General features: G+C 36.4%; 3 protein-coding genes across 4 annotated transcripts; 2 read left to right on the top strand and 1 right to left on the bottom strand.

Moving 5' to 3' along the window:
- Nucleotides 1–743: 743 nt before the first annotated feature.
- On the bottom strand, nucleotides 744–3268 carry LOC149477383 (coiled-coil domain-containing protein 102A). Its single transcript, XM_089711060.1, has 2 exons — nucleotides 3036–3268; nucleotides 744–2483 (listed from the first exon to the last, which is right to left on the bottom strand). Exon 2 carries the CDS (start codon nucleotides 2465–2467, stop codon nucleotides 1325–1327), a length of 1143 nt encoding a protein of 380 aa, XP_089567186.1. The 5' UTR covers nucleotides 2468–2483; nucleotides 3036–3268; the 3' UTR covers nucleotides 744–1324.
- Nucleotides 2538–3587, top strand: LOC149477384 (cytochrome c oxidase subunit 6C-like). The gene is made up of 2 exons (XM_089711062.1): nucleotides 2538–2808; nucleotides 3454–3587. The coding sequence occupies exons 1-2, from the start codon at nucleotides 2567–2569 to the stop codon at nucleotides 3551–3553; spliced, it is 342 nt and encodes a 113-aa protein (XP_089567188.1). The 5' UTR covers nucleotides 2538–2566; the 3' UTR covers nucleotides 3554–3587.
- A 729-nt stretch (nucleotides 3588–4316) lies between these two features.
- Nucleotides 4317–27673, top strand: LOC149477385 (uncharacterized). Of its 2 annotated transcripts, none has more exons than XM_089710654.1 (10): nucleotides 4317–4539; nucleotides 5012–5077; nucleotides 9260–9434; nucleotides 11884–12079; nucleotides 15955–16236; nucleotides 17430–17707; nucleotides 18175–18534; nucleotides 19046–21044; nucleotides 22632–24272; nucleotides 24589–27673. In XM_089710654.1, the coding sequence occupies exons 3-10, from the start codon at nucleotides 9261–9263 to the stop codon at nucleotides 24654–24656; spliced, it is 4998 nt and encodes a 1665-aa protein (XP_089566780.1). In that variant the 5' UTR covers nucleotides 4317–4539; nucleotides 5012–5077; nucleotide 9260; the 3' UTR covers nucleotides 24657–27673. The 2 variants fall into 2 exon arrangements, with proteins under 2 accessions (XP_089566780.1, XP_089566778.1); XM_089710652.1 differs by having other exon boundaries at nucleotides 4317–4479.
- The last annotated feature ends 57 nt before the right edge of the window (nucleotides 27674–27730 follow it).

Here is a 27730-nt window from a genome sequence, read left to right on the forward strand (position 1 = left end):
CAAGTCAAGCAATAAATAATAGCTTAAACTTTGAAATAATATACAATTTGGTTTATAAAGCTATAGAGAATGATATATAATTTTGAAAATGGACAAAACTATTTTATAGATTTAATGATTCTTTCTGAATGTACATTTACAGTATCTATAAAAACTAGACTATCAATTCGTCAACAATCATCTATATTTAGCTGATCTAAAAATTATACTTTCGTTTTTATTCATCCATTTGTGAAATAATTTTGAATATGGCCATCTGAGCCAAACGGTTACGATGGTTGCCATATTAAAAATATATAGTATAAATAGGTTAATTTTCACAGTTTTTTAGCATAGATTTTTTTGACCAGGTATCTATTAGATGCATTCTAGCTGTGATTCTAGCTGCTGAAGTATACTAATCAATTATAAAAAGCTTAGAATACATAAAAATGTCTTTAATAATTAAATTGGTATAAATAATTTAGTTCAAAAGTGAACTTTTTAAGATTTTTTTTCTATAGGAAAAATTAATTTTGTAAGTATAGTTTACATCAACTTAATTTAGGGTTTAAGTCTTTTTTTACTACAAAACTAACAGCATCACACAAAGGAGCAAGTCAAGAGCAAGTACATAATATACTAGAGATAGTCTAATCTAAAAATGAACGCCCCTTCACTGTGTTTACGCTCACATTCAAAGTACGTGTATAGACGCAATACACACAAATTGGTCTGCCTCATTGGTTGTTCAGTCCTCCAGTCCAATTCCATGCCCGCACGACAGGACCAGTTGGCCAACTAGTGCATAAATGACGCGATGCACGACAGAACGGACGTGTCATTCCGTACATAGCGCGCTCTCCCCGCCATACAATGCTAGGCACCTGAACTGATCGCCCGATTAGTTGACAAATCAGTGCGCGAGACAGTCAAAGTTTGCAGTAGAATCGCCGCGCGCACACATATAAAGTGGTTCAATAATTATTTGTCCTCACACATTGAAACAATTAAGTTTAGTGGAGGGGCGTTCATTTTTAGATTAGACAATCTCTACAGATCTATTTCAAACTTAATATGTATTTATAAAAAAAATCTGGTTTAAATAATTTCATTGATATCTTCTTTCTCTAATTTACACTTGGAAGCATGGAATGTTATTAAAATTTTTTATTTATAACCTTGAATGAATTTCCATGATTGGAGCATGGGATTGGAGTTAATAAAATATAAATGCAAATAAATACTTTTTTAAGTGACATTTTAGACATCTGAAAATATTGAAAAACAACTGAATTAGTTGTGTCATCTGAGTTGTGTCAATAAAAAGGTAAGTTAGATTTTATCAATTATCATCCCTTTCTACAATGGCTAATTCATCATCTTCCCCTGATGTATTTGTTTTAGTGTCCATGTGCGCTAAATTTGCTTCAGACGAACCATTACTAGATTCATGAGATCTTGGACTGACGCTAGTCTTCCTAATATATAACACATTTGAATCCAATCTACTATTGTGATCATTGTAGGGCACTCCGTAAATACTACCGTCAGATATTCTATTAAGTTTGTGTATCTGTTCTCTCAACTCACAGACTTGGCTGTACAGCTTTTTGTTTTCTCGTAATATGGCTATGTTTTCCGTTTCTAAGAGTTCTCGTTTACTCCACTGAACTGTATTTTCCGATTTGAGCCTCTCTATTTCCATTTTTAATTCAGCAATTTTTTCTTCTAACACCTGTTTTGCGGCAATTTCGTCTTGCAATTCGTTTTGCAATCTCTCTACTTCACTATGACTAGAATCTGTAGAACCAAGTGTTCTATCACTATGAGCTAATTCCATCTTAGCACTGTGCAATTCAGCGGTCAATGTTTCAATCTTAACAAGCAAGAATGACTTTTGATCTTTTTCACTTTGCAAGCTTTTTGACGTTTCATCTAAACGCAATCTCATTTCGCTTAATTTGTTAGCAAGTACATTATCTACATTTGAAAATTTATGAGAATCTAATGAAGCCCTTTGACGGGCCGATGACTCATTAGGAGATATAAACCCAGTGTTCTTTTTCCTCAATTCAACACCGTCTTCTGTACTCAAGTCACCAGATACAATCCTCTTTTCACCTAAGCTGAGAAGTTTTTCATTGTCTCTTTTAAGCTCTTCTATTTGTAGTTCTAAATCTCCCTTTTCAGATTTGAGAGTGTTTACTTCCTTGGAAAGGATATCAACTTTACTTTTATGTTGTTTTGCTTCGTCTCTGGCCTTATTTCTTTCGTTACGTACCTTACTCCACTTTTCTCTCCAATTGGCAGTGCAATCTGACCACCACCTCATGGTTTTTTCCATTTGTGTGGCTCTGGCGCGTGCCTCATCCAGTTCCCGGATGTATACAGCTTCTTTTGCCTCCCAGTCTGTATTTGTGTATCGCATTGCACCCTCATGGTCACGACTCCTGCGATGGCTACCTCCATGTGAACTCTGTGCCATTTTTGTTGTTTAGTATCTGAAAAGGAATGATTATTTGAATTTACTCATCAACAATAGCATATCAATCAAATATATGAACACACAAACAATATTTAATTTATGCACTTTTTCTACAGAACAATGAGTGCTTGTCCCCCAAAACCACCAGACCCTTGTGCTCAAGTGTGCCCTCCGCCACTGCCTCCACCCCCGTGCAGAGTGAAGCCAATAATGCGTGGTTTACACTGGTCGCAGACGAAAGCTACTTTAATTCAAGCTTTGTGTCTCAGCTGTTTGGCTGGGTCTTGTGTGTACTTCTTTATCGCAAGACCGCGGCGAGCCAGATACAAGGAGTATTATGCGTGGGTTTATTTAATTTATGTTTTAATTTAGTTAAGAATAAGCTTATAGAGTAAAGCCAATATAATTATTGTCAGAAATGCATTGAGAAGATGTAAATACCCTGGTACTATTAATAAAATTATTAAGATAGGAAAATCACAAGACACCTCACTTCCTTATTAAACAAGATTACTTTAACTTACTGTATATTATACAGTAAGTATACAGTGTATAACATAATTCTTACCAAATTTTAAAGCATTGTTGTTTTGCTGCCGAAAGTCTGTTTTAATTTAGAACAATGATTGTTTGTAGAAGTTTTATCCGCTTTCTAAAGTCCTTAAATTTCTAAATTTGCAATTGTTATTGATTTATTTATGCATTAAATGAGTGCTATTTTTTAAAATGAGTAAATTAATAAATTCCCAAATATTCATTTTTGATTCATCACATTCACAAAAATTGCTATCGTTTTCTTAACTTTTTAATCAATGCTGTAATGACAACATACAGATACTTGGATTTTGGGCAAGTCAACTTTGCATCATGTTTAAGTTTTAACAAGTACAAAAAAAGTAGAAAAAATAACATTGTAGATATGATAGTAGACCGTATAAAAATTAAGTAATATTAAATTAATTTATTGTACTATTAAATGTTTTTAGGAGAGGAGAGTTCGAAGATTGGGCAGACGAGATGGCAAGAAAAGGATTATTCCAAGCTGTTCCAAAAGAAAGTTTAAAGGATAATGTGCCTAAAAAATAAAATAAGCTGTTGTTTAATAAATGTCTTAAAATAAGCATTGCTTTTTTCTTTATAAATTTATTATGAAATACTTAGTTGAAATAAACATGAAATCAAAATCATCGTAGATTATAGAAAAACAAACGCAATTTATAAGAATAAAAATAAACAATTACATATTTTATACCTATCGTTTGTGATTCTTATCGTTTATTTACTTAACTCTTTATTTCACATAAAATAATAAAAATCATTGAGAAATGGACCATCTAGAACATTTGAGCCAAATGTTATCAATTCAATATTATTTAAAAAATCTACGATAGCGGCAATATATTATAGTAGCTATTTTCTGCTTCACTTATCAATTTAAGATCTATAATTTTTTATTCGTTTAATTATATGTATACAAAATTACATAATACTTATAACAAAATAAATAACAACAGGAAGTGATTCGTGTCACACGTCTTATTACGGTGTCCAATGATATTACAGGAAATTGTTACAAAAACCCTCAGATTATAATATGAACCAATCACGTAAATCCTTCATTGGAGCATGAAAGTGAATACAGACAACATTGTAAAGACGTCTGTAAATAATTTTTAAACTGGTTTCAACGGGGATGTAAAAATTATATCTAAAGAAAATTTAATGAAAATAATGAAATATTACATTTCTGAACAATTTGAATAATAAATATCACACTTATTAATAAATTTAAAGATTTCACTCCGACGCTTCTACAAAGTATCACACATATGTTTGTCTACTTTGAGTCAATGCGCATGTCAAGTTGAAAATTGCAAATGGCGTCCGTTGTTATTGTTCGTACCGATTAACTATTTGTAAAATATATATTAATCTTTTTACTGATTTTTCTATTGAACTATTATTCTGATGTGATGCTAGAACTCTCAATGATACGGCGCGATACGTAATAAGTACGTTTATATGTATTTTGAGTGCTTTTTTTCGAAATCTATGTGTGTCATGCAAATGGGGTAAGCTAGAATTATCGGATGTCGCTTAGGTTGTTTTGGATAGTTTCAATAAGAATACGGCGTGAAGTTTTGTGACCTAAAGTGTGAATATGGATTTTGCTTAAAGTTTATTAGCTACCAACTTGAATTTGAAGTGTAGTAAATAACGAGAATGGCTACAATCAACTAATGTTCCATGCCGTGACTGTACTCCCCGTACATTTCAAAATGGCTGCTGCTCTTCACGATATATGAGCTTTGCGTCACTGGAACATAAATCTGTGGTTTTGATTCTTGAAGAGAATCCTGTAATTCTAGTCTAGTGATTCGATGTGAAAAGTTGAATTTAAAATACGGACAGAGTCCCAGACAAATCTACGGCGGGACAAAAGTGGCGTATCATATGTTTTGGCAGTAGTGGACATTGAGTGACCATAGAACTTAAATTGCCTTGCGAACGAGCCGGAATGTAATGTTGCGCTTGGTTTTCCAGGATGATTTGGGACACGAGACAATAGAAATTGAGTGGTATTAAGCGGAATGTGACATTGTATGATAGGTGAGTGCATTTATTTCGTTTATTTACATTTTGTCGATCGTACAAGTGTACGGTGTCGCTAACAAAATGGACACATTGCGAGGGTGACAACGAGCGGACGGTGGTGGCGGACGTGCCTTCAGCGGCGCCCGGCCCGTTCCACCCGACCGTGTGTTGCTTTACTACGAAAACACGTAAACACGTATAGAAGTTGTGTAACACATGCGGCTGTGTTTTTCCGACCTTGTCTGAAAAAAAGGGAATCTTCCGCACGAAAAGTTTACACATTGAATGTTGTTTGCATGGAATTGTCACAAATAAGTTTATGGCATAGTGACTAGTGATTTTATATGCCAAATTTCTTATTAGTTTTTCAGTGTTTGTCAATAAAATCTATGGGAACCATGTTCTTAGGTTAGAATTGTTTCTTTGGTATTTACAAGTTCATTTTTCGATTTCAGAATATATCAGAACCTAAAGTGTTTTCATTCTGATGAGTTTAATTAAAAACAACACAAGAAAGAGAGATATATCATAAAAAACAAGAAAATATTAGTGAATGTTATGTTTTATAGTGCAAAATAAATATTTATATAAAGCAGATCAATAACCTCAGTAACTGTATTCAAATAACATCAATTTAATTAGATATATATATAATTTGGGACTTGAACAAGTAACAATAAATCAATGAAAATAGATAAACAATACTAATTAATGTAATATATTAAATATATGCCATAAAATTTAATGCAAGCATAAATTAATGTTAGGTTCCTCTCAAAGTACGGAGTAGCTTTGATTAAAAGATTTTTCTTGAAAATGAACTTTAACCCTTTATCATTGTGCCCTTTGAATGAAATAAGAATAAAGATTGCTATACAAAATATTAAAGTACAATTTAATTAAATTTTGAGTAATTTGTATTCTGTTTTCAAGTAATTTGTATTCTGTTTTCAAGTGTATAATAATCTTCTTTCACCCCGTGGTTATTTTGTTATTTATCAAGTAGGGAATGAATAAGTAAATATTACATTAATATAACATAATGTTGTATTTACGCATAATAATGCTTTAATTGGCCCATTCAGGAAGTGCTTAATATATATTATTGTCCATTCAAAATCTGGATAAGGGAATGTCTGTTACGCTTCTGTGTAAAAAGCACCTGTTTTCCACAATAGTTAGATAAAACATGTTTCTATTTAATTTATAAAATATCTGTTATCAATGATAAATTTAAATATCCCATTCGTTAAATAATAAAATATTCAGAGTTATGTAGGAAATAAAATCTCACTGCTTATTATTACTATGGAATACAGTTGTAATGGGAAGAATTTTTATTCAATATTATTAGCGGCTAAATATTTTTAAAATATTTGTGTTTTATACATATTTTGATTTGTAAAATCGTGAATTCAAAGGAACTACTAGAATCAAGTGTATATCCTGATAGGGCACTAAACCACTTAGTGTATATCCTGATAGGACACTAAACCAACACTTAGTAGGAAGGGAGTGTGTTATAATGAAGCTGGAAAAAAGGCATAAAAATTAAGGAATAAGACAAATGTTAAGGTAATAATTACAATAAACTCTGAGAAGATGTCATGTTCAACATTATTTTCTCAATATTAATTCTAAGGGCTGATTTTTCAATGCTTGGATAAAACATATTCGTCGAATAATGTATAAAACTCCCATTTTAAAAACGTATTCTAAATGCCCGTATTTGACAGTTTACGTGACATTTTAATATTATCGTGTAATACTTTATTGGAAAGATAAGTTTTACCCAAGCATTGAAAAATCGGCCCTAAATCATCAAATAAATGATTATGGTTACATTTTTAACTTGAGGAAAAGTATCTAAATTATTGATTGAGAATGAGATGAAAATACTCAATAGAAAGTTGTTATTAATTGAAAGTGATTCAATTTTGTGTGTGCAAGAACTTTACTTATGGACGAATAGTTGTATCACTGTTTATTTAAGCATTCTATGTGTTCATAAGATTCCTTAGATTTTTTCATCATTCAAGTTTTGATTTTTGTTTTAAATAAATAAATTGATTTTCTTAAGAACATTCAAATATTGTAACTAGGCAGCAACTATCTCATTATCACAAAAAATATACATTTTCGTTTTGAAACAATAATTTTTGGATTTTGTTTTTTTTTTCTATTGTTTATAAATCATAAATTATTTTATTACATACTAGAGGTTCGCCCCGGCTTCGCCCGTGGTCCATATTTCGCAATAAAAGATAGCCTATGTCCTTTCTCGGGTATCAAAATATCTCCATACCAAATTTCATGCAAATTGGTTCAGTAGTTTAGGCGTGATTGAGTAACAGACAGACAGACAGAGTTACTTTCGCATTTATAATATTAGTATGGATTACATAATTGCGCTGGCAATTTTTTAGTAAAATATTACTTTTTGCTTCGAAGTTACGTGTTAAATTGTTAATTAAAACTGTTGATAAGATTATGAATATGTTGATGAATGACCTGGACCTTAGCATTAACATTCATTCATATTTTATTTAGAATAGCATTAGATTTCACATAATTAAAATTGAGTTTTTTTTTAATGGTTAATTACTATTATTAATTTAGCTTACTTATTAATATATCCTGACAATAATTTTCCTATTTGAGAAGTTCCAAATCTAGTAAATCTTAATATATATAAATCTCGTCACAATGTTTGTCCTCAATGGACTCCTAAACCACTTAACCGATTATAATAAAATTCGCACACCATGTGTAGTTCGATCCAACTTGAGAGATAGGGGGCGAAGCCGGGGCGGATCGCTAGTAACATTATAGAATTAATATTTTTTTAACTTTCTCATTGGATGCATTATTATATTTATTTTCTTTGTATTCCTATAATAGTACTTCTGTTGTCTATAATTATGTTATGGATTAAGATGAAGAATTAAAAATTAACTAATATTTATATGTAACGTAATAACAAAATCTGTCATCAACTTATCAAACAATAATCCAAAGACCTTATTGGTCTGATTCCTCAATAGAGTTTAACAAGACAATGTCTCAAGTGACAAATCAAAACCAAAATAACTTACAAAGACAAGCTTTTTTTTTTCAAAGTACACATTATGTTAAATAAGACCAATAGATATAATAAAAAAGAGTGTGTGTGCCGAGCACAGGTGTCAGAAGTGAAACTTATTTGGCGAGATTCAAAGATACCAAAATCGTCGCCCTATTCCATTACGTGACGGTATTGCCGTGACGCGACCTTGAAATTTTACTCTCAACGCGCCTAAAGAAGTTTCACTTCAAAAATACTTGAGCTTTGACGCACGCTTTTACTTTGAAAGACGCAATTTATTGTCTAGAATATGTTATTTTTGTTTGTACATATTTAAAAAAAAATAGCTAAAACACACGCGATTTTTCCAGTAGATTTTTTATCAATATAAAGTACATAACTTATACAGTATAGATTGTCTAATCTAAAAATGAACGCCCCTCCACTGTGTTTACGCTCACATTCAAAGTACGTGTATAGACGCAATACACACAAATTGGTCTGCCTCATTGGTCGTTCAGTCCTCCAGTCCCGTCCATGCCCGAACGACAGGACCAGTTGGCCAACTAGTGCATAAATGACGCGATGCACGACAGAACGGACGTGTCATTCCGTACATAGCGCGCTCTCCCCGCCATACAATGCTAGGCACCTGAACTGATCGCCCGATTAGTTGACAAATCAGTGCGCGAGTGTCAAAGTTTGCAGTAGAATCGACGCGCGCACACATATAAAGTGGTTCAATAATTATTTGTCCTCACACATTGAAACAATTAAGTTTAGTGGAGGGGCGTTCATTTTTAGATTAGACAATCTATACATATTGGCCATATCAATATACATATACCAAAAACTAAGCTAAATATCGATTTTTTTTTCAATTATAAATTTTTTTGTTATTGTTTTTCTATTAAAATAAAATATGTTACTAGTAATCACCATTAAAAATAGCAAAAAAAATTATATGTACCTAACCTAACTATTTTTTTTTCTGTTCATTAAAACATGTATACTGCAAGGCGGACTAAACTGTACTTCTCTGTCTTCATTTTATCTAATTTTTTTTTTTAACTTATATATATACAGTCATATATAGTCTTCATTTCATCTAAATATACCCCAACACGTTCCAGCATGGCAGCGGACAGCGACGGGCCAGGCGCGGCGGGCGGCGGCGCGTGCGGCGTGGTGGTCACCTGCGAGGGCGACCTGCGCGACCCGCGCTTCCCCGCGCGCCTGCGCCGGCTGCTGCGCGAGCTGCGCGTGCTGCTCGCGGAGCCACACCCGCACACGCTTAAAGTTAACAAGGTTTGTGTCATGCAGTATAGTCTAGGAATTATGGTAGAAGGGGATGCGTAAAAGCATGCTTATTTGCCGGCAAAGCACCTGTAACACTTCTAGTGTTACAAGTGTTTATGGGCGGTGGTGACCACTTAACATCAGGTGGCCCACCTGCTCCTTTGCTTGCTCTGACATAAAAAAAGCATTTCCCAACCTTAAAAAAGGAATGATGGTAAAAAGATAGATCCGATTAGTGGGACCATGGGTGGTGTTTATTCATCATACTGCCATAGTAACTATTTAGTATGTATGAATGAAAATCCTTTATTGTTATAGAAATAAAAAACATAACAGCATACAGTACATTTAAAATAAGCATAGAGCTGCCTTATCGCTAGATAACGATCTCTACCAGGCAACCTTTTAGTAATCTGCAAAAAGACTGATAATTTGCTGTCAACGTCAATTTAGAGTTTTATTTAAATACAAAAAAAAAAAAGATATGAACCCACAATGGTTTGATTGCTTATGTGTTTAGATTGTTATAGGTAAATTTTTGTAAAATGGAAAATAAAATTTAATTTAGCCAGTTCAGAGAAGAGGATACAGTATTAAACAACACATGTTTTATTAATCTCTTTTCCTCTATATTTGGACAAAATATTGTACAAGAATTAAATCATTATTGTTATTAGTTGAAAAATATCAGTATTATTAATAAACTATCTAATGGAATATACAAAAGTATCTATCAGATAACTGTTAGCCAATTAGCATAGTGATAATATGACAGATGCTTAAGTTGGTTGTTCAATATGAGATCTTGGTGCTAGGGAATTGTTATTTATATTTTTTTTTGTCTGGTAAAAAAATGGCAGTATAAAAGAAATTGTTTGTATTAAAAGTTACAGTTTATTTATAGTTCAAGAAAGAATCACAGGGATAGAAAATGTTTGTGTTCTAATCATTTTTTTTATTAATATTAATTAAAAACACAAAGCATTCAAAATATAAATTTGTACTAAGTTTTGAGATCAAATTGATTTTTGTGTCTCATTTAAAAACTTCTCTTAATTTCCTTTTCAAAAATTTCATTTTTAAGTGTTTTAGAATATAATATGAGGAACAGGAAGTCTTATCTAATTTAAATTAGTATATTTTTTATTTAGAAAGATTAAGACGTCAAAATTCTCTGATATAAATTAGCCGCGTCAAAAATTTACTATTCTATCGAAATTAAATGGAGCTATAAAAAAAAATTAATTGCTTTTATTAACGCGAAGATGAGTTTAATTTTTAATAGCATAGCAATACATCTGGCATTGAACATGGTCATGGACAGTCTATGATGACGTGGCGATGATTTGAGAATTGTTAAGATTATCTTGATCAGTTTGCTTGATTACTGTAATTTGTTGAAAGAAAAAGATCTAGGTCAGTCATAGTTGATGTTATCTAGTTTTTGAAGTGTTGCAATGCAACAAAAGTTTTTATTTCCAATATTTTATGATTGTTGTTGTTCTGCTTTGTAAATCCATGAATAGTATTTTTTTCTATCATACTTGGAACACATAGATGATGTAAACATGAAGTCTGATGGAAAATTTATCAAAATAAACAGTAGGTTCTAGCCGAATATATCAGTGTCATCGTTTTTGCCTGAACATTTTTACTACATACTACTAATGTGTATTCGGTTATTCTAGGAGGATCATATTACAATCCTCATAATTCACGAATTAATTACTTAATTAAATTATTTCCCAAGGTTGCGATCCCCTCGACGCAATAAGTTTATTATTCACAACTTTAATGTGTGGCGTAAAGTCCTAAAACTAAGCCTATGAACCTTTTATAGGTTCACATGTGACAAACTGCAGAATAGTGGCAGGGAACTGTACTTGCAACATTTGAAATATTCATTATTTGATGATAATTAAACTAAACATACATTTAGCTCACCCTAATTGAATCATGCCTTCTTACTTTTACATCCAATCGTGTGTGGGTTAATGTGACATTTTTGAAGATCTAATAGACTCTACACAATCGGCAGTGTTGGCCCAACAAATGATTGTCGATGTTTGCCGTCATTACGGCCATTATTATGAATGAATATCTACCAGGGCCCATAATGTTGTGTTGGTAACCTATCTATACTTTTGAATATCATTGTCTATACTCGTAACGCGTTGTACAGGTGGAGCCGTGGAACCTATCTACAACTTTTAACGTGATAACGTTTTTAAAATCGTTTTAGTCGGGTGACATGTTCAGAAACTTGTGTCACACCAAAACCTCACGAGCGCGATCGCAGGTATAACGAGAGAGAGACGGACCGATCTCCCGTCTCATCTCGAGCGCTGCCACCAATAAGACGTTATCACGTAAACATCTCGATCGTAAACCTACTTTACAAACAACCAATTTTTTTTTACTTTTGAATCATTGTCTATACTCGTAACGCGTTGTACAGGTGGAGCCGTGGAACTCGGTGCGCGTGACGCTATCGGTGCCGCGCGCGGCGGCGGCCCGGCTGCGCGCGCTCGCGGCGGCCGGCGCGCCGCAGCTGCGCGCGCTCGGCATACTGTCGGTGCAGCTCGACGGCGACGCGGCCGTCTCGCTGCGGCTGCAGCACGGCGCCGAGCTGAGGATCAACACGGAGGCGGATGGTGAGCGTGAAACATTTTTATTGAAGTGAAAACTTGTTTAGCGGCATTGAGCACTTTTTCTCTAAGGGGTATAAAATCTTAAACTCGCGTCAGGACACGTGACCTGATCGAAAAAGCGTAAGACGGATACTATTCCAAAATATCAAACATGCTCAACGTTAATAATAAAGTTTTCACTTCTGCCGGCACTCCCGGAGTGCAATCCGTCTTTTTTTTTAATTTTTATCGTTTTCCCTAAGAATTTGGTAAATTTTCAAAAATTCAAAAAAAAGTTTAAACGTCAAGTATTACAGTGTAAAACATTTAAATATATTATTTTTTATCGTTTTCACCCCTTTATTAATTACACCTATAACAAGTCACCCTGTATGTAAGCTCAGTAATAAGTAGTCCAGTAAGTAGTCCAGGTAAGCTCAGTTCTGCTGCATATGCAGTCCGAAAAATAAGGCATCTCACCGATGAAGATACGGCTAGATTGGTTTATTTCAGCTATTTTCATAGCATTATGTCCTATGGAATTCTACTGTGGGGCAGGGCTGCAGATATAGAAACTATATTTATCTTACAGAAAAGAGCCATTCGCTCTATATATAATTTACGTGCTCGGGACCCACTAAGAGATCATTTTAAGAATACTGGTATCCTTACTGTACCATCACAGTATATATTTAATAATATTTTGCATGTACACAAAAGCTCTGACTTACACACAAGAGTAGGAGATAGACACGATTATGGCACAAGGAACAGGAATAGAATTGAAATGCCATTTTTCCGATTAGCTAAAGTTAAAAATTCATTTATGGGTCAAGGTATACGCTTATACAATAGAATTCCTCACAATATTAAGACAGTGCGCGCACGAGCAACTTTGTCTCCGCAACTTTTTTGTCTCTGCAACTATTTTGTCTCTCCCACCCATGGGCTAGTATGAAAGTGCGCGCACGTAGCGACGCAACTCCCCATACAAATTGATGGGAGAGACAAAATAGTTGCGGAGACAAAGTTGCTCGTGCGCGCTGGCGCCTGGCTCTAAAGAGTTTAGTAGTTCTAAATTTAAAACTTACATAAAAAATGTACTAGTTCAGAGAGCGTACTACAGTATTCAGGAATATATGGACGATAAAGACCCATGGAGGGTTGTCGCGTAAAAACCACAGGACAGTTCTTTGGCATATTATGTAGTTAGATATAAGTTACATACATATTATGTAAAGGAGAATGGGCGATTTGTCCCCAGAGTGTATCAAGTTGGGATATATGTCATTTGAAAGGTCATAATAATAGCTTCATTTTATTGTATGACACCAACAATGAGACTCGTGCAGGGAAAGAACTAGGAATCATTTAATTTTACTAAACCCGTGAAAGTCTAAAACAGTGTTTTACATACGTTTTTACGTTACGTTGTTTGGGTGATTACGTTGTCGAGAATAATATAAACCGACAAAGGGCAGCGTTCCAAACAATAACCGACGAAGCTGTTCGAGAAATAGTATTCCCAGAATTAAACGAGGAGGATCTTGTCCTTATAGCACTAGGCACCTACCAAATAAAGCGTGCTCGGTCTTATTTAAGCGAACATATAAGGAATGGTGTCTATAGCATCGAAATATGCGAATCAATGATTCCCAACCTTGTACAGTATGGAATTAATGTCGAAGGATTTCTTTTGAGAGGTCGAATTCAATCCCGCCATGTGTCCAATCGAACATATTACTCTTACATTTTAGTAAATACAAGAACAACGGGAAGAGAGTCCATCAATAACTATTACTGTTCGTGCCTTACAGGCCGAAGAACAATAGGCACATGTGCGCACATAATGAGTATTATATGGTATTTGGGCTGGGCGAGGTACCAAAATAATATCTTGTTGCCAGCAACTTTTCTGGATGAAATAATTGATGTTGATTATTAGTTCTGTATATCTCCTTTACTGTATTATATTACATAACTACCTACCTTGAAAGCATGTAGAAAAGCGAATATATATATAATACATATTCTCTCGTATATTTTTGTAATTCCAATCTCCTCATATGTTTATTTGTTATGAACCAAGTCAACGTGCCAAGTCAAGTGCCAACTCACGATCATCGTGAGATTGCACTTCTTCAGAGCAAAGTTCGCATGAAAAAGGACTCTGCGCATATAGCAGAGAATAATTGAGTGCGATACATATTAAAAAAAATCTTCTCATATGATATTTTATGAAAAAAGTCTCAATAGGTGTCTAGGTGTGCCGCTTATACGCTACGCTATATAAAATAATATGAAAATATGAATGAAAAAAGCGTATATCCTAAATAAAACTGTTTTAGACTTTCACGGGTTTAGTAAAATTAAATGATTCCTAGTTCTTTCCCTGCACGAGTCTCATTGTTGGTGTCATACAATAAAATGAAGCTATTATTATGACCTTTCAAATGACATAATATATCCCAACTTGATACACTCTGGGGACGGAATCCATACAAAAGTGCCCATTCTCCTTTATTGACATTATTTTAAAAGAGCAACTATGGAGTTTCTTGCCGATTCTTCTCCATAGATACTGCTTTCCGAATCGGTGGTAAATGTTAAAAATACTATGTAATGACGATTCGAAAGTGCTACTAAATAGTAGTCTAATTGAATAAATGAATGTTTGAGTTTGAGTTTGAGTTTATGTAAAGATATAGTGTGTATTTATATACAAATTACAATACAATACATGTTTAAATATATGTGTCTATTTGTATACGATTTCTTGTGTTTGGGGGTTAAAATATTATGTCTCCGTGCCTTATTTCACCGATAACTTCAAGGAGAAAAAATAAATAATTCACAAAATTATATTAAAAGATATTATTAGGTTGTTAACCCATTGAGCTCCGAACGGCCCGATCGGTCCACGACACAATAGATTTTCTATTGTGTCTGTGATTCCGGGGCCTGAGTTATTAATTTTGCACAGCTGTTTTTATTCAATTTATGATCCGACTCGAAGGACCAAATAAAAAGTTACGTAAAATAGCATTGGTTAGAACATAGTTTATTTAAAAACTTATATTGTCAGCTTGCTCAGCTTGTGGCAATTCCTTCTCTTGGTCTATAGTTAATATTCATTTTATGGAATACTAATCAGTTTAAATTATTTATGCATTCAACACTAAATCTTGCACTGCATTAAATTCCACCGATATTCTAATTTTGAAAGTCCTGGAGTGAATATAATATTATTTAAAATTTTAATGTGCTGATGACATGGTTTTGTTGTTTTTTATTATATTATTGTATCGTGATTAAATATTATGTTTATAAATTCAATTATAATTATAATAGTTAATATATTACGTTACTCTGTTATCTGTATTAATAACATCGATCATCTTCAATTCATGCGCCACACTTTTTTGTGCACATGCTCCTCTTTTTATGAAATGTGTAATAAAAACATGTTCCTAACTTTGAGTTTGAAGGACAAACAATTTTAAGGACTTGATGCATTTACCTTTGTTTTGTAATATTAATTGCATACATGGAACCAATTTTTAGAAGATGGCTTATACATTAAATTAGACATAAAAATGAATGCTGAATTCATAAAATAAAATCTATTTCTGATGAATTATAGCTTAGTGACATTTATTCCATAATATTGTAGATAGACATAGGCTACCTTTATATTAAAAACAAAAGTAATGGTCTAAAAATGCTGGTAGAAATTAAAACATTTTCCATGCCTACTTATTTAAGATTGATTTAGTGGGTCTAAAAATATGGTCAGAAATTAAAACATGGAAAGCTTACATAGAAATTACATTATATTCATTAAAGAATATGCTTGTTTATCTTGAGAAATTTATAAAGTATGACTTATCGTATCATAGATGCGGGCACATCACGATCGCAATCCAACACTGAACTGCTGGCCAACCTCGGCGGCATCGGGCGGCTACTGGCCGACGACGGCGCGTCGACGAGCGGCAACGCCGCGCACGCGGGCGGCGAGCCGGCAACGCCGCGCGACAACTTCAAGTCGCCGAACACCGTGTGCCCGATGGACGGCAAGATACCGCAGAACATTCCCACGCCGACGTCGGACCGGTGCGAGTTCCCGTTCGGCAGCATGACGCAAGCGCGCGTTATACACCGCAAGGAGAATACGTTAGGTGCGTAATTTCTTATACTAATTATGTATTTTTTAAGACACTAGGTAAAGTTTATTTGCAAAATTTTATTATGTTTACTAACTGATTTGTAACGCTTCCAGTTTTAAAAGTGTTTATGGCGATGGTGACCGCTTAACATCAGGTGGCACACCTGCCCTTTTGCTTGCTATGACATAAAAAAGAGCGTGTGTGCCGAGCACACGTGTCAGAAGTGAAACTTCTTTGGCAAGATTCAAAGATACCAAAATCGTTGCCGTACTCCATGAGGGTATTGCCATGACGCAACCTTGAAATTTTACTCTCTACGTGCCTAAAGAAGTTTCACTTCAACAAAAATTAAACGATTACATAGATAGTGCATGTGAAACTGAGAATACTGTTGTTCATAGGATGATCTAACATTGTGTAACAATCTGTCACAGATAACAGTAACTCATTAACTTGTTACATCATTGTATTGATAAAAAAATCTTATCTTAACATCTTTTTATTATTTAACACATACAACATCAGATCAATCATTTTTATAAAAATACCCAAAGTAATGTAAAATATGTAAATACGTAATGTACGAGCTACGTATTATAAATGCGAAAGTTTGTATTGTTTGTTTTTTATTCTTTCTCGCTAAAGCTGATGAACCGATTGTCATGATATTTAGCACACACATACTGGATTAGGTAACAGGAAAGTTTTTATCTATGCGGATGTTTTTTTGACTACCTACGTGGGTGAAACCGCGGGCGGAAATAGAATAGAATAGAAAACACTTTATCGTACAATGCACACATAAATAACATTTAAATAAATTATAACTTTAAATAAATGTACAATTTGGCGGTCTTGGGATAAATCATTAAATAAATCATTAAATAGGTAGAAAGTGCATAAATATATACATATACAAGAAAGTGTAATAATACATATCTAGTTGGAAATCTAGTATAGTATATTCCTTATTATTATTGTTTTTAGGGCCGATTTTTCAATGCTTGGATAAAACTTACCCGTCCAATAAAGTATTACACGATAATATTAAAATGTCACGTAAACTGTCAAATACGGGCATTTAGAATACGTTTTTAAAATGGTAGTTTTAAACATTATTCGACGAATAAGTTTTAACCAAGGATTGAAAAATCAGCCCTTAAGAGTATAGTATATTCCTTCAATAACGTGACATTCACTCGCAGGTTTACAAGCGAGCCCGCTCCGCCCCGCGAGCGTGCCGAGCGGGCCCAGCACGGGCAGCACGCCGGCCGAGCCGCCACAATTCGCTCGCCCCTCCACATCCTCGTTCCCCGGGCCGCCGCCCCCGTACCCCGCGCCGCCGTCCCCTGCGCCCGCCCCGCCCACGGTGGCCATGTCGTCGCCGCTGCTCGTGAACCTGCTGCAGAACGATGCGCCCGCGCCGCAGCCGAGGGCGAAGCCCCCGCACCCGGCTAAGCTCGACCGCTTGGAGGACTCGCAGGTGCGTTGTGTTTGCAAAAGCAGGTAGTGGAACAGGTGAACATGTAATGTGCACTGTGTTTTGTAATTCTTCAAGTTTATTTTGTAAGTGCGATAAATTATAATTAATACAATAATTAAGTAATGTAAAATCTGTAGATAAATCTTTTCAAAATTTTATACCTTATTCTATTCTATTCTATAATATTTACCTTTTATAGGCTTTTGCATGTTTAAGACGTAAGTTATGCATCACTTAATTATTTACAATTATTATAATGACTAGTGAAAAAATACAGTTATACACATAGCTACATACATGCTGGATGACTGTAATTGTCTACCAAATTTATTGCTAATCATTTATATGATCGATAACAAAAATTAACACATCAAAAAATAATGTTCAGTACATATAGATTTATAAGTAATGTAGGTACAGTAGGTAGGTGTAGTAAATAGTTACTAACACTAATTTATTATCTCCAGGTTGAGCTAGCGGTCGGGCGAGCACCATTCGAGTACCGCGGCGCGCGACCAACAATCCGACCGCCCGCGCCCACAGCCTCCCCCCTGCCGCAAACCCGTCAACAGCGGCCGAACTTTATCCGCCGGGCCTTCGTAACGCGGCCCAACCCCCCCACGCAGTACCGGGCGCCGCCGAACGCGACGATAGTCACGAGGGCCCGGTTCCCCCAGTACCCGGAGTTCCCCCCGCCCCCGCCGCCGTACAGGCAAGCGGCGCCGAGGCCGAGGATACAGCCGCCGAGGGTCACGCAGGAGGATCTGCAGGCGTTGTTACCCCCGCCGCCCACGTCGATGGATCAGAAGACGCAGTCGAGCTTTCAGGTAAGGAGTGTTACCTTTACTATTTTGTAGAACATGGCAGATCAAGTGTCCCACTTTTGATTAATTGTGTTTGATTCATTAGTTAGTTTATTATTATATTGAAAAGCATAACATAATATTTAATGGTGTTAATATCTGTATAATAAGAATAACAGTAAAAGACAATAAATTATGCTACTATTGCGCTCTTGGTACAACTATTTCATTGTATAACTTGTTAATTAAGACTAAACTAGATTAGATACTAAAATGATTAATGTAGTTTCTTTATTTTAATTTTTACAAAAGTAAGCTTTGCAAGCAAGTTGCATATACTTTTTTTGTGTCTCTCTCTTTCTGCTATATGACAACCTCGTGAATAATCACATCAATAGCAATTTTATGTTCTCTGTCTCTATGTTCGTACTATAATAATATTCAGATATGTTTTTATATTTTTAATAGAACAAATGAACACTTATCAGGTATGTAAACAATATATGCGCTGTTAACGTTGCCATTACAATTGCAGGAATTCCAGCGATACCAGCAGCAGTACAACGCGAGACAGCGTGCCGCGTCGCGTGCGGCTTCCACTGCGGACTGGAACGAGCCGTACCGGGACACGCTCGGCCTCTCGCTGCCCGACCTGCCCGACAACTGCGACCTCGACCAGCTGCTGCCCACGCTCGGGGCAGACCTCAACCTCGACGACATCTCCGACCTCGACTCCAACAAGCTCGACCTCCTCTACGAGCAGGACCTCCCCAACTCGGCCGACTCCAACCCCGACGCCCTGCTCCAAGAGATCACCGGCGTCCAGTACAACCCCCCCGTTAACGGGCCCAGCTTGGATGTCACCTCCAATCGGCCCGCCGATGTGCCTTCCAAACCCGCAGAGACGTTCAACGATAACTTCATGCCTCCACCGCCTGTGCCTCCGCAAACTAAGTTCCAGAATAGCCCTAATCACACGGTGACGCAGAATCCGCCGTTCAAGTCGCCGCCCAACACGACGGTGTCGTCGTGTAGTATGAGCATGGAGCGGGTCGATAGGAGTACGAATCACTCGACGTCGATGCCGCCCCCGTTACGGTTGCCGGTTCGAGCTACCGCTTCAGTTTCAACTGCAACAGTTGGCTCGCAAGCGACCGCGCAAGAGATAGAGGAACAGAGCAAAAGATACCTCATCAAAACGCTCATGAGGGACGACGTGCCCTCTCCGCCGAAGGAACAAGAGAAGAAGCCGGAAGAAGTTACCGTGGCGCAGTGTAAAGTTAAAGAGAATGAAACGCCCGAGCTTTTTGGCGTGGCTAAAGTAGCAGAGGATGAAAGTAAAAAGGAAGAGGATGTAAAGTCGAAAAATAAGGTCATTAAGAAGGAGATCAAGGATGATAAGCTGGTAGCGCAGAAGGGCGGGAAGCCGAGAACGGGCGGGGCGAAGGAGAAACCCGCCGTTCTGAAAGACAAGATCGTACGCGATGGAAAACCTGCCAAAGTTGCCTTACCGCGGCCGCATGCCGCCAAGCCTTCGGCGCCTGTAGCGGAGGCGCCCAAATCCCCTTCAGGTGAAAAGGAATCAATTAAATTAAGGCTAAAACTCGATAAGAATGAACCGATGTACAAAGCCGATGTCAGTTTCATCAACCAACAAGCCAAGGGTGAGAAACCGACAGACGGCGAGCTCAGAGTGCCACCGCTACACATTAGCCTTAGAGGTCATTCGGCCGTCATAAAGAATTCGAAAAAAGAAAAGAAAAAATTCACGCCTGGTGATTTACACACGAAAAAGAATAAAATTCGGAAATCCCTCGACTCAGATGAAAAATCCCATCGGAGGGATTCCGAGGAGTCTCTCGCGACGAAATCGAGTGATAGTACTGAAAACTCAAAGACTGATGAGTATTTAAACCTCAAGAACATAAAGTTAAATAATCACTACGGGGAAGGAGAGACTATAAAGGCGGATGTGAGCGGAGATACGAGCGTCGTGTACAGAATGAAGACGATATCGAAGAACGCGCATATAGTAACAAAGTCGCACGACTATAAACTCAATAACAAAATACAGAGCTTAGATATGAAGCTGAAGAAGAAATCGAAGCTTCTCAGCGACAGCGGGAAAGTAGCAGAGAAAGAGAGGGACAAAGAGTGGCGGAATGACCTGTTAGAGAAGGAGGGGAAATATGCGCAGAACGAGGGCTACAGAGAGACGAACAATCACGACGCGAAAAAGAAGTTACCAGCGAAGGTGGATAAGGACGGTGCGAAATGTGATATAAAAACCAGTGAAGTGCAATCGGTGAACGTGAACGCTGAATGTGAGAACGAAGGTGCTAGTGAACTGGACAGTAGGTTGCTCAAGTGTCATAAAGCCTTGGAACGGACGCTCAGTGCGGACGACGAGACCAAGTTCCAACACGACGAGACCAACAAGTTGAAACGGACACTCACCGATAGTGCAATTACCTCGCCCAATGGGTTACTCCCCTCTGAGAAGAAAAGGAAAACGGCCCATAGTTCCTGTCCAGGTAAGTCTTGTGTATTTTATACGTGAACGTTTTGACGGTACAAATTAGTATATAGATAGATAGCAAATGAGTTTTTACTGTATATTGTTAAGAAAATGGGCATTATGTAAATAATATTTTAAATAAATTATTATTGAAATGTGTAATTATTTACGTGATTGGCAATTGAATATTTAATAGTACCTTTTTAATATTTTCTTATTTTATCAACTATGATATCTAAATTCATTTATTTACTTTACACATTTGTGTATATGATATATTTTTAACACATTCTTATTTTTTTCAATTTATATTTTCTTTTTGGTATTATTGGATATATGATTGCCTCTTTCAGCATATACAGAACAATCTGCTTTCAAATTGAATTCTGTACATACATGTAGCATGAGACTGTCAATAACCTACAGTGCATGCAGAATTCTAATATATTAATATTGTTATATTGTTTAGTTAGTGTGTGTACCAATAAAATGAAAGAGTAACAAAAAAACTTATCATATAAGTATTGAAAAATATTACAAAACAAACTAAATTACTAATACTCAGAGTATAGCTTATTTCTATCCTTAATTCTGTTCAGTTTTACAAAAAGTTACATTTTCTTTTTATTGGTCCAATTACTATCAAAATTTATTAAAACTTCAACATTAAAAAAATCAAAATGTTTACAAAATTATTGCTTCTGTACATGTGACTTAATAATATACTTAAATTCAATATATTTCCTATATAAATAAATTCATACAAATTATTATAAATTATAAATTAAAATGTATAGAAATATATTAACTGAATGAAATGAATTGACACATATTGATAAATATTTTCACACAAAAATTATTTTGCATGAAAACCTAAATATATTTAAGCTTAGCTAAATTTTTCCGAAACATTTTGAAACTTGTAAAGTAACGAAATTTTTGAGAAAATCATTAAATAAAATTTTATTAAACATGAAATCGTTACTCTCGCGTTTTCTTTCTATTTTCCTGACTTATGAGTTACTTTTATATGTAGTTAGTACAATAAGTATCAATAAATTCATTGTATAATAATAAAATATTGGGCATTCCATTTTTATTCCGTATAAAAACCTATTATTCATTTATATTCTCATAAATCCATTTTTTCATTAGAGATATATCACTAGAATGTATAAAATAACTTGAAATATCAAAAAAATGCCCATTTTCTTATGAAACAGAACATAAATATCATTAATTTATACTAGTCATGGTAGAATTCTGATTTATTTTTATTTCCTAAATAATAAAGCATAATGATTTACTTATTTATTGCTTTAAATCATTGTTTATGTAACCATTCTAATCCCATTTGATTCTGCAAATATATCATTTGAAGTATCTTAATTCTTAATGCACATTAAGTCTTTTTTTAATTTAATATTTTGCTTTAAATATAAAAGGATAATGTTTCAATCTCATCCATTGACTTTTCTATGTCAAATTAATTCATATCTAAATTAAAACTTACACATTCAAGTAGAATAATCTACAGGAGGATAAATCCTCCAATCAGCTGATTCTAAACATATTTACAGGAGTACCTTTGTTTGCGTTCCAGATCCTCCTGGATCGACAAACGTAGGCACGATAGGCGCGAGCCGAGTGGACTCATCTCCGCCTGCCTCTAGTCAACGATCCGGAGCCGTTTCTCCTAGAAGGAAAGAGAGGCCCAAGGACAAATCCTACTGCAAACTCGTCGCTGAACGAACAGCGAGACCCGAAGCAGAGAAGTTCAGCAATAGGTCGCCCAACTCGCAAGCACAAGGCGAAGATTCCGGAATAGAATCTATGGACGCGTTATCGGAAAAGTCGCCCAACCAAGCCAGTCAGTCGCCGCCCGGTCCGCAAAGAAAAGAACGATTAGACATGCCCAGATCGACGAGTCCGACGTCCGTGCAGAGGATAATAGGCGTCATAGACCCGGCCCCCGCTTCTGATGAACTTTTAGAAAGGTTATCGCTAGCGACGGGTCAACCTCACTACGATCCTGGACCACCAGATATCGACGATATGGGGGATATTGAAGCAGAGTTGGCGAAAATGCACGGAGACCACATAAACGGTGACGATGCGCCCAGAAGACCGCCCGATGAAACGAATCAGACCAAAGAAGTGAAAAGAGAACCCACACCTATACTCAGGGATGACGAGAAACCGCCTAACCAAAGTATAGAACGAGGGGACGATAGGGGAGACCCGACGAAAGAACTTAAAAAAGAGGATGAAGTTAAACTCGAATGTAATATTGCTCAAAACAATGAAACGTGCAAACAAGAGACAAACGTTTCACCTAAAAAAGAAAAGGGCGTAGAAGATTTCGATCATTTACCCAGCAGAATATCACCACCTTTATACACGTATTCAAATCCAGAAAAAGTATCTGCGTCGGATTCGTCAGAAAGTAAGGAAGAAAAGTCAACAATTTCTGAAAATGGTGAAACTAAAAATTCAGAAACAGAGTGTAAAGAGAAGCCGGAGCAGAAAATAGAGAGGTTACCGCTGAAGGCGGACTTTCCCGATAAGAGCTTATTAGAGCAATTGTTGATAGAGATACCTACGCCGGACTACACGGGGAAGCGACCGGAATCGCCGTCTCCATCTGCCTTAGAGAGAGTAGCGCGGAGTAGTGTTCGAACGAGATCGAGTAGTAAAATGAACAGTCCGGCCGACGGGCCAAAGACGCCGCGGTTAAGCCCCGGGATCAACAAGCTCGAGCGGTCAGATTCGCCCGCGTTACAGCAGAGAAACTGTCTCAGAAGCAGTTCAGTGGATAAAACGAGTCCAAGAATGGCCAACGCGCCAAACGCACCTAAACCGATACCCGGCGCGAAGCGGAAACGTCGCGAGTCGGAAAGCTCGTGCGCGTCCACTATCAGCATAGAGGAGGGTCTCTCGCCCGGCCGGCCGAAGAAGAAGCCGCGACGCGTCGACCCGAAGCCCGCGAACCCGGTGGTGATCGGTGGCAAAGTTAAAAAGGACTCGGATAGTGACAGCGACGAGCCGCTGATTTGCAAAGTGCGGGGGAAAGGGGTTAAGACGGTGAAGCCGGGTGTGAAGGTGGTGAAGGGCGCTGAGGGCGTGGGCACGCGGCGCTCCGTGCGGCACGGGCCTGCGCCCCCCGCGCCCGCAGCACCCGCAGCCCCCGCAGCCCCCGCGCCGCCCAACACCACCACTGTCAGGCGGAAAACGAGGAGTGCTGGTGGGTATTTTGTAAAACTTTAACTATTACTTTATTGTTTCACATAACAACTACTGGACCGATTTAATAGAATTTACTATAAGACTATAACATACGCTAGTGTTGGAACTGCATGTGCGTATGTGTATGTTAATGAAATCGCTAGGTAAAAATCAATAATTCTCTTTACTACATTTACAATTAGCTAATCATTTAAAAAGATTGTTTACATGTTGCATTAATAACAATGTTGAATAGGTAAAATGAATTAATTCTAAAAGCTCTTAATTTTCTATGTTTAGTAAAAGTTATCTAAAGTTGAATTTGCATTTTCCAGTGGGCGAAGGCACCCCGGCGAACCCGGGCGCGGTGCGGCGGCGGCGCGCGTCCCGCGACGGCAAGTGACGGCGGCGACGCGCGCGTGCCCACGCGCTGCCCCTGCCCCTGCCCCTGCCGCTGCCCCTGCCCCTCGCCCTGCCCCTGCCCCTGCCGCTCTTCTACCCGCTCGACTGACACACAACTATACGTACTGTGATCGACCGCGAACGCCTCGCGAGTGCCCCGGACTACAGTGTAGACGCGCTCGCCCAGCGCCCTGCTCGGAACACAAAACCTCCACCCGGCCCCGCTCGCCCGAAATATACATGTGAATTTTCCATTTTATGAATCTCAACAGTTTCTAAATGAAAATTTGAAAGTGCAATACGCGTGGGATGCTTCTAATTTATTTCGGATATGTGATACGCGGTGGTGGAAATGCGAGTGTTCGACTTAGTGTTCATGTTTACGATGCCACATGAGCTTTCGATGAAACGGCGTGCGGCGTTGATTACTTTTTTAATTAGTGAACAAACGATGTTACCATTCACTATAAAGCACTCAGTTTTTTTTTAAATTATAAGTTAATTTCTTGTATGGAGTATTTTAAGAGTGTCTGTACGAGTATTTACCGGCGGAGCTCGTATGAGAGCGAGCCAAACGCGAGAGCCTTAGTTTAGTAATAGAATGTATCGATATTGTACAAAAAGCACTCTTACTTGTAGGCACATTGTTATAATAGAATAAATACCCGAGAGATATAAAGAGTAAATTCATAAAGTTTTAAAAAGATATTTTCATACGTTTTTGCACGACTCGTAACTTCGTGATCGGTAAAGCGAACCGCGATGTAGTTTTAATACGTTTTAGCGGGAAACGGTCTGACAGTGTGATCTTTGCATTTTTTTATTCTTGAATTTAAAAAGTTATTGACGAGATGGCGGTTTCCCGCGTAAAACGGACGCCGCTATTACGATGTAATGTTAGTGTTTTTATGATTAAGAATTCACGACCAATAATTGTAATTTAAATGTGACATAATACTTAAATAATTTCTTAGTGAAACGATGATAATCGTGACTGAGTGTTTCAACAGTTGTCTGTTTGGGCTTCCAGTATTCTAAACAAAACTTACTTTGATCCGTTGTTGTTTATTTGTTGTGAATGGGGATGGGGCTGAGAGAACTCGGACATCTCTTGCCGTCTCGCTCTAAATCATGTGTATCTTACAGGTTCAGAGAGAGACGGCAAGATATCACGTGTTCGTCTCTACCGTATCTTCATTCGCACGCATTATATCAATTTCCCGTTTCAGTTCTTGCAGTTTATTCTTTAAATTATTATTGAATTCAAAACCAGTGATTGTAATTGAATGCAATTTTTGTTTTAGGCACTTTATTTGCACTGTACATAGTGAATTGAATTTTGGAAAAGTTAGTCTAAGTAGTCATAGTATTTATTATTGCAGATTAACATTTTTTTAACCGTTTTGGAGGAATTCGTGTAGTCATTTTTTATTAACAATTTTAACTCTTTTTTTTATTTACATTACGTTTGATGAAATTCATATTATTTAATATATGTATGAAATTTTATTTTGCGGTTCCTAAGTCTGAGATGATACAATCCAAAGCAATAATAAGTGGATGTGAATCGATTTATTTCTATAGCTATAAAGTTTTTAACCCTTTACAGTGTTTTAAATTCTTACTCGAGTCATTCTCTTTTATTAATTCCCTTTTCCCGCCATTTTGTCCCATATAATTTGACATGTTGTCAATATTTTAGGTCGAACAGTGATAGTGCTACAATACAAAAATGTGTTAGTGCGTACGTAGTATAATATATTTGAGAATATTTTATAGTTAAATATAATGAATTGCCTGATAAAATTGTGCCCTAAAACATGTGCCGTGGTTAGAGCTGTGTCTACTGCATTGTCTATAGTATATGTATTTTTTGTTTTGGCTTACGTTCGGTTCAGGCGATCGGACGCTTCGCGGTGGACGCTATGAAATGTTTATAGAAATAAAACGTCGCTGTTGTTGTATTGAAAACTACATAATATTTACTATATTTTTTAAATTGTCCACTCCGAAGCATTCGATCGTCCGAAGGAACGTATCCCAAAATGTGTTAGTATTTAATAGTTGTGTGCGATTAGTTGTGGGGGTGGAGAGCAGAACGATAAAGTGCACATGCCTTTGTGTTACAGTTTTGAAAATGTTTCGTCGACTTTTATAAATTATTAGTTGAAAATTTTCGGTTCCGACCGATGTAATATCACTTGTAAATCTTTATGTATAGATGGGGAAATTAATATATGTTACGCGTTAAGTAATTGTTTTTTTATGGATTATTTTGTCGGGAGTTGTTGTATATACCGGCCGTTGTTTCCAGCGACAGTTCCACACGCGGACTCCTGTAGGAATTTCGAAGCCTTGTATTATATAAGAGTTATGACCTGCAAGCTTGTACCATATAATTATAGTGAATGGACTCTCAAACTAGCTGTATATTGGGTGTATAGTTATCCTTTTAGTTGTATTGTTTTTGTTTTTATTTTCGACTAATTGATAGTAATTTATGCCGATAAATATCTTTATTATACATTTATATATCTATAATGAAAGAGGAATACAAATAGTTTAAACACTTATAAATATAGGTTAGGGATACACCACACATGAGATAGCGTATAGTTTTGGTATGTAAACATTATATAACTTGTAAATAGAATCGCAGAAATAGTGAAATAAATAAAAGAATCGATACAATAAAATTTAACTTTATGTTATTTGTAATATTTTTTTCTAGTACGTGTTGTTAGATGCGCGTCGGTTTTTAGACGAGTGAGCGCCTGTAAATTTTTGTTGCTGGCAATCTATGAAATTGCGTCATCATTTTTATTGTGCATATACTTTCCTGTAAGTTGCTTTTTCTGTCGTTCTCCATTATTTTTAAATCATATAATTATATTCATAAAGTACGATGAGTCATGGTGAATTATTATCATATTATTATGAATGAAAGAAAATAAGGAATATTATTGTTCTGCTATTATTAAATTTGTAAAGTTAGTTTATTAATAAATGAATAAAAAATACTTTGTTGTTTCAATCTGACCACCCTCATTTCAAAAATATTAATTTAGAGTTATT

This window comes from Colias philodice, chromosome 25 (genome assembly GCF_061535455.1).
Source record: "Colias philodice isolate Cphi_HAF_F1 chromosome 25, ilColPhil1 Martin Lab GWU primary, whole genome shotgun sequence".
Lineage (NCBI taxonomy): Eukaryota > Metazoa > Arthropoda > Insecta > Lepidoptera > Pieridae > Colias > Colias philodice.